The 13,633-nt window shown below is 38.6% G+C and overlaps 1 protein-coding gene and 1 long non-coding RNA gene across 2 annotated transcripts in view; both read left to right on the top strand.

The window, feature by feature from the left end:
• Positions 1–7,997, top strand: part of LOC139135056 (apicoplast pyruvate carrier 1-like) — a 41,207-nt gene extending 33,210 nt beyond the window's left edge. The window contains exon 12 of the mRNA XM_070702249.1: positions 6,467–7,997. Coding sequence (XP_070558350.1) covers positions 6,467–6,522 — 56 coding nt within the window. The 3' untranslated portion in view covers positions 6,523–7,997. The remainder of the gene's footprint in view (positions 1–6,466) is intronic.
• Positions 124–4,540, top strand: LOC139134288 (uncharacterized). Its single transcript, XR_011552771.1, has 3 exons — positions 124–351; positions 4,014–4,136; positions 4,421–4,540. It is a non-coding gene; the product is annotated as an uncharacterized lncRNA (long non-coding RNA).
• Positions 7,998–13,633: the final 5,636 nt, after the last annotated feature.

Here is a 13,633-nt window from a genome sequence, read left to right as displayed (position 1 = left end):
GTCATTTTCATTGCACCGTGTCTCACATAATTGCAGATTATTTCCTGTAATCCCTCAACTTTGATTTGATACTTCAAAACAATATATCAGTGGAAACAACTAGCATTTAATTTCCCCCTTCATTTCTGGACACTTTATTTGTTTTTTCGCAAGATCTTGTTTCTGAACAGGGAGACTACATCCGAAAGACATCATATTGTTTCCGAAAGCGATGGCGAAGAAATAGACTCAAGAAGCAGTGGCAATAACTTGAAACCTAGTGCAGTTGTTCGGACCAGAGCATTCTGGACATTGTGGTTTATATTTACTCTCAACACGGAAACCGATGTGTTGGTATCATCTTTGTACAAAGTAAGGGTTTGTATACATTCTGCTATCCCCATTTGTGATATTTGTTTTACGAAAGTACAAATGTTATCTACTGCTTTCCTTTTTACCCGTCTTCTTAGCTATTCAGACCTCCTTCCCGCTATACTAGTTCATCTGCCTCTCATGTGTATGTACAAACAGCCTGAACAAATACACTCCATTCATCAGGAGCTTGACTTATTACAGACGAATGGAAGTGAATAATGATATTCGCTGTTATATTCGTCGTATTTTTGTCTGTTTACCGTTCCAATATAGTTATCGTCTGTTGAAATTCGTGTAAGTCTAGAGAACTTCTAACCTGAAAATCTCATCTCCCTTAACTTGTTTACCTCGATCGATTTTAGATTTCCAATGACTGTACTTTTAATTCACACACACACACACACACACACACACACACACACATATATATATATATATATATATATATATATATATATATATATATATATATATATATATATGTCAACAATAACAAGAATAAGCAAGCAACTATTAAATCCTGCAATTTGGAAGCAACCAACAAAACAAATATGACTAACAACAATTCAACACCGTCGATTTTTTCTTGCATGCCAAGTCTAACGGACAAACGTATGCGATTCATGGTAAAGCGCTCGAGTGAAAACAATTCTTGGCCGGACAAGTATTCAAGCTTTGTTGACAAATACAATACAATGGAATTACACTGCCGTGCATGCGCAACCGCTTGAACGCGGTCTTGTCGCTCCAAAGCCCAGCGTCTTGGCAAAAAACCGCGCAAAAATCCGGCTAAATGCCAAATTGATCATGGTAAGGGATTATCGCGTATCGAGTGTTTCGACTGTCACCAAGGGTCTTCAGTGAATTGTCGAGAGAGATCAAGAGAGATCAAACGAAGAACTCGAGAGAGAGAGAGAGAGAGAGAGAGAGAGAGAGAGAGAGAGAGAGAGAACACAAATTTTCATCACTAAACCACCGTAATATTTGAACTGCATTCCTTTTTTTTCCATTGCGCAGTGTTATAAAAACATCGTCGTAAAGTAAATGGTCCAACAAGGTCAGCGTCAGCTTTGTACCTATATTTTCGAAAAAAAATCCGCCGAGCCGTGTGTTTCTGCCTTAATGTTACATCAGTACCGCGAGATACCGGAGTTTTACTCTACTGACTATACTTGCCACAAGTATATTGGCACTTACATATCAAAATAGAGTACATTAAAGGAATAAACATCAGCAGATTGTTGTGATAGTGTTGAGAAATAGAAGCAATAACTCGGACAGACTGTCGCGTAGATCGTGGGATGCCAGCCAGTAATGCTGCGAAGCTACTAGAGCCAGGCTGCATAAAGCTAACTACCCCGGTAGCGTGATCCCAAAATCACGGAAATGGGAGCATTTTTGTTCATCATAACGGTCAGTGAAAAGTAAAAAAAGGAGATACTATTTCCACTAATTTGTCCGTGAATGATTAGAATATCATCTGGAACCTGGTAAATAATTGCAATAGATGCACAGTCGTGGAAGTGTTATCATATGGCTTTGGTAGACTGTCATTGGGGTAGGCTAGTATACACGACAACGATATGCTGTATTGTTTGTCACTTAATATGAGATTGGCATGACAATTATCATTAGCTCACGTGTGTGAACACGTGGGCTAATGTCATAGCGATGTCTGTCTGTCTGTCTGTCCGTGTGTGTGTGTGTTTGTGTATGTTAGTGTGTGTCTGTCTGTCTGTCTGTCTGTCTGTTTACACTATAACTCAAAAGGCCTGAACAGATTCAAGTCAGATTTGGTACACAGGTACCATATTTTCATATTTTATGAACTTTGTAATTAGGGTATATAACTCTGAAATTACGGCACCCAAGTCAGTGAAATCTGGTACAGATATTGATCTGATAAATATCTAATTGTACTGACAAGCGTTTGGCAGTGTCAAGTTAACAAATAGCTCATTTACATATTTTATGAAGTTTTGTAATTAGTCATATAACTCCGAAAGAACTGCACCAAATGTGATGAAATCTGCTGCAGATACTGATCCGACAGATATCTAATTGTGGTGTAAAGCATTTAGTTGTGTGGAGTTAATTAAGGGTTTATTTGCATATTTAATGAACTTTGAAATTAGTGATATTACTCCAAAATTACAGCATTACATTTGATGAAACCTGCTACAGATATTGATCTGATAAATATTTAATTGTACTGAGCATTGGGCATGTCAAGTTAATAATTAGCTCATTTACATATTAAATACAGTTTTGTAATTAGTGATTTAACTCTGAGAGTACTGTGCGAAAGTTGATGAAACCTGCTACATATAATGATATAACAGATATCTGATTGTTCTTATTACACGCCTCACACTGGTGTCGATTATATTGGTATGAATTGGGTTTATTGACAGAAATATTGAAAAACATAATACAATAAATCCTCATCAGAGATAGTTACTCTGGCAGTAGACCGTATACACGTCTAGTCTTATCAGAAGTCTGCCTTCCACTCCGCGTTGTGTGCTCAATTGAACTGCTATCAGAATATACAATGTCTGTGTTTGTTCTTGTGTTTTGGTTAGTGATTATCCTGAGGTCTGCAAATGTTGCGTAAAATCTCCTTGCTCGCTGTTTTGTCACAGGTCTTTTGAGATACGTCAAAGGTGCAATTGTTTTACGCAACTTCATAACAGTCAAAAAGTATGCAATAATTCATGTCATACTGTATTATTTCATGCGTCAAGTAGTGTCTGATAAATGTCAATACATGTCGAGTCGTCAGCAGCCAATTTGAATGCTTGATAACTAAGTTTGTGATTTTATCAAACTCAACGTCTTCAATGCAGGGGTCACATTAGCAGATCAAGTTGTTCTGTTTCGTAAATGCTAAAGTTTACTAGTCTGTTTACTGGCTAGAAAACTTTCTGTGAAGCGTGCTAATGTTAATGAACCTGTTGTAAAACACGTGAGCACATTCAGTTCATATCTGGTTTTAAAATTATCCTCCCCCTAAAGTTTTGTAAATAAGGGGATACCCCTTACAGTTTAATTAATTTTCTCCCATATTTCTCAAAATAAGGAGGTTTGTTTTTGTGAAAAATCCAAGATAAGGGTTGTTTAATTTTTTTGCGAAACAAGCATGCATGGGTACCCAACAACTTTGTGAGTGCCGCCGCAGGGTTACCAATCAACCCGATCTACTGTTTGTAAGCCCTATGTCCTCACACGCGCGACCGTTTACGTAGTTTGGCAAATAACAGAATGTCACTATTGCAGAAGTTTGCATAACTTTCTCCGTTGTCGGTCAAGCAACTATATGGCGTGATCACAAAACATCTTCCAAGGTCGATGATATCATCATTATCAACGTTCGCGATTACATGTACAGATTGACGACAAATTAGCGAGGCATTTCCACTCAAACGGGTAATATTTAGCGCTTGCATATCGCTACATCAGCACAAATATTGCTTATTTCTTCACTGAAACAACATCCCATAGTGAATGCACGAGGAAAACGGGAAATTTTCGAAGTTGATAAAAGTTAGCATTACTTGAATTCAATTAAAAAAGAAACCCTTGATGCAAACGTGTGTTGGGATGATAAAAGTTAGGTGCTTGATTTTTTTTTTACTATGTGTACTTTGTTATTTCAGGTGTTTGGGCAGAATTTCATCTTTGATGATCACTTTTTAGCTCTCGTAGGTTCTATTGCTGCCGTTATCGGTTGTCTTTCTCGTGTAGTTTGGGGATACCTGGGTGACAGATTTTCCTTCCGTGTAAGTATGAGATAAAATAATTGTTTTTGTAAGGTTAAATATTGAAGTACTTCCTTAAAGCTTGTCCTTTCGAGAAGTGCTTGGATTCGAATCCCAAATGTTTCTTGCGTTACAAAAGGCATTCGTATATGACTGAGTGGTTATGTGTAAGAGGGAGGTGATGGAGTGAGTGTGACAGAGGCAAAGATTTTTAAAAAAAAAGATATTAGAGTGACTGGCTTCAAAATTAATGGTATAATTATTTATCAAACTCTTACAAATAATAATTATCTCTGTTTTCATAGGCTGCAATGCTCTTTTTATCCACCAACACTGTTGTGCTCATGGTTACGTTTATACTTACAAGTGAGGCTGGAAAAGCGATGTTTACTATATGGATGTGTGCCATACAATTTACTTTCGCTGGAAACTTTGTACTTTTTCCAATTGCAACGGCAAGGTATGAATATTGTTTTAAAGGTTGCATTAAAAATTGAACGAGATAGAAGGTTTCAAAACAGACATTGATGTCATTAGCGTTTCAACATTCAAGAATACATTATGGCATTACACTAGTAATACGCCCATCTAGAGATATCTTCAAAATATGGTGCACCGATTGCAATTTATTGTTTATGTGTAACAACTATTTGGAGGACCGTTTTATTTTTCTTTCTAGTGCCAAAAATATGCAAATGAACGAAACATTATGCGAAACTCTTAAAAAATATTCATATTGAAAATCGCTCATCCAATAATTGGTGTTTAGATCCTTACATATGAGTGCATTCTGAGGGGTTTTTTGTAGATGAAAATTTAAAAGCATTATTTTAATTTTAAGATTGTTTTTCAGTTTTATTAAATATTCAGCGCACGTCATGTGCTCTAAAGACTGTCTGATTGCTTCAAAATGGGTTTTCAACTATCCTATGAATAACTTCCCTGACATTCGTTCAAATGCTTGTTGGAAATTGCATTTGCAGACTTTAGCGTAATTTGTTTATATGTCTATAAAGACCAGTCCTGCTAGACAGGACATGATGAAAATTTGTTCAAATAATGTTGGAATTTTTGTCTCTTCAATTTTCTCCTTGGGTGTCAATATGCTGAAATTTGAAAAACACACTCTTCCTCAATTGCATTTACCTGAAGATCTAACATCTCAAAGGTCGCTACGGTGATTGCCAAGATTACGATAGTTAACACGATTGGAACTAATTTGGGATAATTGGAAGGTGAAGTAATGTCTATTTGATATGCAAATGTAAACTCATCTGCTTTTCTTTTTAAGTTACACATTTCCAATCGTAATAGTTTTACTCTGACGTAATTAATATAAAAACCTTAGAGGCGCTGTGTATGTGCGTACCTGATTATTAGCAAAGCAGCATGTAAAGGGGACAAAGACGGAAGGATATGCATGTAAAACATCAACAGAGACTGTTACAGGTCAACTCTAACTATTCCTCCTGTTCAGTCTGAGGAGCGACTAACACCTTTGGCGTTGAGGTACAGACCAATTATATTCTGTCACCTTCTTCTGCCCAACCACTAAGAATAAGTTACGATAAACCTCTATAGCGAATCGACGATTGCAAGTTTCAAAGTGATGTTTCCCAGTGTTTTCTATGTTGCATAAATTGCTTTATTTTCTTTGGAAATCAGCCTTCTCTTATCTTGCGAGAAAGAATGATTGCATCTCTTCAATCTATTGCAGATCCTTTAGTGAAGAAAACGCAGGTTCAAATTATGGTATTTTATTTACTGCAGTGTTAGCATCGACAGTGACGGGAACGCTAGTTGTATATTTCTTGTTTCAGCACATTGGATGGATTGGTTTTTTTAACTTTTGTGCGGGATGTTCGTTGGCTGGTGAGTACCATATCAAATATCATGACAATAAGTGAAGATAAACGATGCAATCTACTGCTTATTTTGGCAATTCATTCGGACCGAATAGACGATGCAATCAGCCGGTTATATCGGAATTCAGTCGGATCGCATAGAGGCATAACCTATTTCAATATGTTTTATAAATGATGACAATAGCTGGGTATTTGTATTAAATGTATAAATGTAATATTTAATGCAGTGCGATATCACTCGAAATTATCACAGTGAAAACCTCTAAACTCCGACTATTTTAATGGTAAATAACTGTGAATGCTTGAGGAGACCAGGCGTGATTATGAACACAAAAGCTACTATGAAATGTAATTTTTTAATCTAGGCAGACAGACGTATAAAAAGACAGATAGACAAGTAACTTGTCCTGCTTGAAACGCTTATTTTTACACTTTTGGAATATGAAACAAATTCATGAAAGGCGTGATTTTACTTGCATTCAACAGGTGGTATATTAACATTTACCTTCAACGTGAAGACACCAAAAGGAAGGGATATATAGGAACAGCATTACCACAAGACAGCATATGGCTCTTTGAACATTTGAACAGCGCTGCTCAAACCAATTGGATTTGAGCTAATATTATACCTGTAGCGATTCAGTCATATAAATGCTTATTAGGAGTTATTGCCCTAAGTTCAGTCGAACATCGTGTCCGAGTGTATGTCCGTATTTTGACAAGTTGCGCAGTAAAATGCCCAGCTTAGGCTTCATTCACAAATACTTGAGATGGGGCTGGAGGAATCCAAGGAGATTTGATAACTCGGGATAGTAGAGGGGGACTTGAGATTTTGCTTCGGGTTTCATGACTTTTATTTCGAAAAAATCTAAAATGGTATGAATTAAGTATGAATTACATCGAACTTCCATAAGAAAAGCAACAAGTAGAAGGTGCAAATGTCATAATTTTTGCCAATATTTCCATTCAATGTGTCAAATATAGTTCCTTGCTGTCTCCCTACAGCATGTTGAAACACAATGTTCAGCTTGTCAACAAAGCCTGTAAACACCATTGGTGATACCTGAATTGTCTGTCAGACTGGAACTCAGTTGTCAATGATACAAATGCACAGTGCACATTCACAGGTGACAGGCTGTGTTAGCAAGGTGAATACTGGAAAGTTCAACCGGCTTTTAAGGAGTAGCACGAGAACACATCTGGTAAACTGAACAAAACATATTGCCAGAATTATCAAAGTTAATACAGCTACGGACCCGCTACTGCCTGCGGTCAGTGTCACAGTCGATGCATACCAGAAGTGACAGTAACAGAGATAGCTATGACTCTGATGTAGTTGAAGCAGTCTCAGTTTAGGTCATTCGACGCTCATGACAGTGATCATTCTTATACACACGCTGCATCAAAAGGCAATAATACAGATACATTTGCACTAACTGTGTTGCTTGTTTTATAGCACAATATACGCGAATTCACAGGAGTCCACGTGAATACAGGCTTGTTGAATAGAAATAATGGATTCTTAACTGTACCAGGAGACTTGACAGTCATCAATAAACAATGGCCAAAAGGGAAAAGAGGTATATCAATGTATTCAAAATATTATTGACTTTGATACACAAAATGTGCATATCCTTGAACGTTGGTGCAGTTAACTTCTAATCCTGCATGGCTACTTGTATTTGTCATTTTGCAAAGAATACATTGTCCATAGAGATTAACCCTTTCACCACCATGGTTTGTCCCAAATCCATTGTTTTATATGGTAAAGTTGGACCTGTATACAGGGAACTGGGGGTGAAAGGGTAAACCAAGATGTGAGTAGCTATGTTACAACTTCATATGTTTTCTCAACATTGTACTGTGTATCAATATCTTTTATATTGTCATTCTTTTAATCATGTTGAAACGTTATAAGTTTGTTCCCATAGCCTGAGTATGAATATGCAGCAGTGTAGTCGTCTATTGGCATTTATTGCTAGACTGAAATGCGACTGACAGTTATGTAAGCACAGGGCCGTAAAGCATTTTAGTCATACCAAAGAGTAAAAAATATGTTATCAATAAATTTATGATTATGAATATTGTTGACATAAATGTGATATTTCTGTCATTATTGTATACTTCTAAAAGCACCCAACTGCACTGGAATCCTGAATGATGATCATTATTTATGCCAAATTCACAGAGTTGTAGTGCAGGCTCTCAGAATTATTGTCTTTTGTAGATTGGCCCCAGTCGCTAGTGTTCACTCCACGATCTATTTAACAGCCTGCCAGGGTATATTGCTTCAAGTCGTGCTAGCAAAGAGGTCCATCTTTATGGTACGTATGCACATTTCAGGCTGTATCACAGACAAGGACTTAGTGTTGTCGTTATACCTGTGTAAAATTAATAGGTCCGGTCTGGAAAAGCAAAAGCTGCTTCGGCAGACAAACCGCAACTTTCATGGGACAAGTTATTGTTTTTCTGATAATTTTCAAATTGATTCTGAACAATCTTAGAATAGCTGTAGTAATGGACGAGGTCAATATTAGCTATACATACATCTTGAGATGAGCGCTTACCACAGTTCAGTTGCATAACTGGCATGTTGTCGCTAATGCACTTGACATCAATATCAATAAACTATGATTGCACTTATGCTATATTCAGTATACAAAAGTTTGTGACCCTGTGTCATATAGCTGATAGTTCTATTTGTAGAAGAATGTTTTCTCTTTCTGGCATATGTTTAATCGGTTATTGTAGACTGGTTTTTCCTTTGCCTCGACCTATTGTTCATTGTCCAAAAACATGCGCGAACAATTTCAAGTTAATTTACATACCTAATAGATATTGATGTTTGTGCGCCAATGTCAGAATTATATGTAGTAATGCTCACAGAACTCTATATGCTTACCAGCATAACATTATTGATAGAGTCAGAACCCAAAGAGGCAGCATTTTATTTGATTGTTGCCTACAAAACATCATCGAGGCCTCAGCTATATGACCAACACATGTACTTGGTCTCAAAAACGCATGTCCTGTCCTTTACTAGAGACCAAAAACAGTAGAATCAACCAACTTGAAACCAAGCATGTGTTGCTATTGCAGTCTGTTACAAAGTTCGTTACCAAAATAATGTGTGTTCCAGAGTCCAGAGTTTGAAAAAGGCAACTATCGGTCCAAGCCCTTTATGAAAACGCCCCTAAAACATTATACCAATGCAACCATATTTTTATGTCCGGAATATTTACCCTATAGTGCATATACATCTTGTGATACAGATTGTCTGCAGTGAACAACGCATAGCCTTTTTGCAGGCACACAACACTTCAGTTTCCCACTTGCACTTGCATTGCCACTTCGCCATTTTGAATAGCTTTTTTACTCCCGAAAGCCTTTGCGAGTGGACGAGTGACCCCGTGAAGAGTTTGTTTACAAATGTCAGATGGCGGGATTTGAACATCACGCTGCCGAGGCAATGGAGGGGCAAATCATCAACTCAGTATTGAAAGGCCACAAAGTTCTTATTCTTGGCCAGGCTGGAGGCGGTTGTGGGGTCATGGGGTCACTCGTCCACTCGCAAAGGCTTTCGGGAGTAAAAAGGCTATTCAAAATGGCAGAGTGGCAATACAAGTGCGAGTACTCGCCGTTCAGTTAATTATCGCCCATAACTGGCAGATTTGAAAGAAATGCTGTAACCAGAGTAAAGATTTGAAAGTTTGAAGGTATTTCCGACCGGTCGATGTAATTTCTTTTTAGGTAGATGCTTTATTTCGTTTGTTTCGGGCCACCGGTCGATTTTTCGTGTCATACCTTCCTTTCTTATACAGTACCGAGGTTCGGCCTTCGGCCTCACAGTGTAAGTCACTTCCCATCCGACGACGATCTACCAAACGTTCCGTGCGCCTGTGCCCCGTACTAGCGCGTTGAAGCAATCGAGGAACTCCAGGTACCTAATGCTGGAAAATCTTTACTACCAGCGATGCCGGCTGATGATCGACATGGCCGAAGTATTGCAATCCCGTTCCCGGTCACGAAGGCTAAAGGAGACTGCATTCGCGGACGCAGGAACTTCTTGACTCCATGAACTGGGACATCGATGTCATCCACGGGATGTTGGAGATACTCCGCCGGCGCGCAGGCCATGGCCTGATACTGAAGCAGTATACTGATCCTGATGATTATTGAAAACCAAACGGCCCTTTTCAGCCCACCACATCCCCAACAAGAGACCATCCGTTTAATAATATTAAGATTATCACTGACACTCACAGAAAACTGTACTTGTTCATTTGTCCTACACACAGTACATGCAAGCGTTGTCAAAAATTGGCGCATTCATGTCACACATTTTGCTACTTTTTGCGGTCAGTGTTCTAAACCGCAGCATGCTGTGCTGCGACATTGAAGTGGCGGCGATGCCAAACGAGCCGAATTTTGCAGGATTGTGGGGCTCTAAACTTATTAAAATTTTCATCACTTTGTGTTTGAAAACATAATGGTCTAAACCACTGAAAATATGAAAAATACAATTATTATTTCTGTCACAGAAAGGACTATCTTTTCGTACAATCCACTTGACTGTAAACAAACAATTTGCAGTTCTAAATGCTATAAACACGACTGAGGTCGGATTTTTTTCGCCTGCATTTCGATTTTACTTTAAAATTATGACTGAATTGTACACACGATCATCAATAACTCCGATACAAAATGTAATGCCAGTAGCACAGTTAAAAGTAATAGTCTAAGATAAGGAAAGGGAAACCATGGGACAGGCCTGCCGATAATTTCCTCATGCCGACGTTTCTGCATGAACCTTTTGTGCGCGGTCGTTCGATATCCACACGTACGCGTACACCTCTCCGATCTAGCTGGAGTACTTGCCTGACGAGGAGCCTTCAAATGGTTTTCATCAATATTGTGGTAATAAAAAGTGTTGGAATAGCATCCGGCTTCTAGCGGAATGACTTTTTGTAATCCAATCGATGCTATGATGCTCGGAGAAACCAAATGCCGAGTCTCCAAAGTGCACCGAACACATGAAACGCAGCTATCTGTTGGCGGGGTAGCGTGCGTCGCTATGCGGTCAAAGGTCAACCCCGCCACATATCCGTGGCGGGGTTGACCTTTGACCCGCATAGCGACGCACGCTCCCCCCCCCCCCCCGCCAACAGATAGCTGCGTTTCCATAGCTACCGTGAGTATTGACTCGGCTGCCAACATTTTCTCCGGACTGCTTCTTTCTGCGTCGGGGGTCTGTAGGGAAGCTAAAAAGCTTGCTCCTGAACCTGTACAGTTATTGCCCTGCAACTCCCTGGCTGGTTGTGATTTTTTCCAGCCGAAGAATGGCGGGCTATGGAACCGCAGCAATGAATAGCAAGCATGCCACTTGTGTTTGACTCACATGACGTCACTGACCACAAACCGGAAGTACAGACGTTTGCTGGCATTTAAAATTGTGTTTTGTGGGCGGGGCTGACACGCAACTACTTTTTCAAGAATTGCGACTAAATTTTCGCATCGCCGACAATTTTGTTTATTTATACAAGCATATGTGAGATAGGATGAGCAAAATGCTATAGTTTTTGAAAATTTGAAAATTATTCTTTCATTTCACCTTTAATGAATCTTTGCTTGGCAAAATATCTACCATATTAATATTGTACGCTCTATGAACGAAAATAGAGCACTATTCTGTGACATTCTTAAGGGTGCAGACTGTCAAAATAATTGAACGTGAATATGAATGTATGCTACAGTACAGCTAAGGTAAAGGTGTAAGATGTCAAGTGTGTCATGTATCCAATGAAAGGATGAAAGCCCCCGTAATTCCCAATTTAGGCCGGACTTTAAAATGTTTCTATTACACTTAATTGAACGATTTGCGCTATTTATAGTACAGTATCTGTTCCATACGATACTGGTTGAAAACGTTTTTTTTACTAATTATGACATTCAACTAGTATACATGGCAGTAGACAGCTCCTATTGCACTGACTCAGGAGCCTATAGGTAAGCTTTTCGCTTTCTGCTTCTTCAGCATTGATGATGTTCAGTCACTGGGCTTCAAAACGACCCTATGAAGTCTATGCTGTTACTCTGCTGAATTAGACTGTCAATGCATCTTGTACACACAATGTTGAGGCTTTACACACAATGCACATCTGTTTCATTGCTAACAAAAGCGGGGTATATTTATTGAATAGTTTACAGAAACCTTTCTTAACTACACAAGAACTCACAATAGTCACACTATATGTATTGGTTTCTCGCGGAATCGCGAAGGCATAAAAATAGCATGTGAGCACGCGATTATGAGATGCGCAGCAACTTTTAACACTTTACTGTTTTGCTGTGGGGGGACGATGTTTGAAATTATCAATGGAAATGACTTACGCAATGAGTGTAGCTGATAATTTAAAATGGCCTACTGTCTATGTTTCTATCTCGAAATAAATTGATTTAGATGTCTAAATAATAGTTCAATGTCCTTGCGTCTTACTTTAAAGGAAATGTTTCGGGACAAATTCATGACCCTTATAGGATGACAAATTTTCCCTGAATGATCAATACTATAAAAATATCACTGATTATTCAACTTCTGGTATTCTTGAGTGGTGGGCACTCGTTGGCAGCATGGATAGTCTGCCGGATCGATCAACAGTGTACTTGGTTAGCATGCATAGCACCTATCTACTATGCGATCCCTCGCTTGAGCAGACCGCCAAGTTACTGAGCGCCTATATGCGGTTAGTTAGTGGATCATCCAAACCTATAGCCGAGGGCGGGAATATTGCCATCCAACGAGTATACAAATGTGTACTGTGGTGTTGAACCTCCTCTTTGTTCGCCTCGTGTAGACTTTTGACAAAGGAAATTTTGATAAAATAGAGACTTTGACACTTGGTTTTGCCTCCAGCAGGGTTTTTACCCGTCATTTCCCGGAAAATGTAGAGATTAATGCCAGTATTTCGGTCAAAATGCCGACTATTGACCCCCACTTGAGTTTGTAAATGTACGCAAATCGGGAGCTTGTGTCTCACTACCCGACTATTGATGATAATAGGCACATATGTCAGCTTTCAAGGGTATTTGCGCATGTTCGGATTTCACGACCAGTTCGATTCTGCAGCTACGAATTCTGAATGTCTGAGTATTACGCAACTAGTTTGAATTCTGCATTCGTCGGTTTCAACCTTCAACAGAAGCGTTGAATTATGATGTGGAATTTCAAACAACAGAATAGAAATTCTTGAATTGCAAAGTAGCAGTTAGATAAGAGAAACGCTGAATTGTAAAATGGAATGTAGAACTGTAGCAAAATACATGTCAACCTTGACGGTAGATTTTTTCCAGCCAGATGCATTCGATTTTTTAAATTATTGTGAAAGGTTCATTAGTATGTCAATGTGCAAATATTTCAGATCTATCCTATTAACACCTTCGTTAATATTTCATATAACCAGCTGTCTTGCCCCCTGATTACAAAGCATATACCTTTTAATGCGATGGTTTTATATTTTCTCCAGCAGAGACAGAACAAAACCTACGAGCCGTGTTTCTCATGAGAAATTCGTAATGTTGAATTGCAAAATAAAATTTTAAAAAGTGGAAATTTTCAAATGTAATCGTTGAATACTGTAAGATAGAACAAAAAAA

The sequence above is a fragment of the Ptychodera flava genome, chromosome 6, assembly GCF_041260155.1.
Source record: "Ptychodera flava strain L36383 chromosome 6, AS_Pfla_20210202, whole genome shotgun sequence".
NCBI classification, from domain to species: Eukaryota; Metazoa; Hemichordata; class Enteropneusta; family Ptychoderidae; genus Ptychodera; species Ptychodera flava.
The sequence above is the reverse complement of the archived record's forward strand: the minus strand, read 5'-3'. Positions and strand labels throughout refer to the sequence as shown.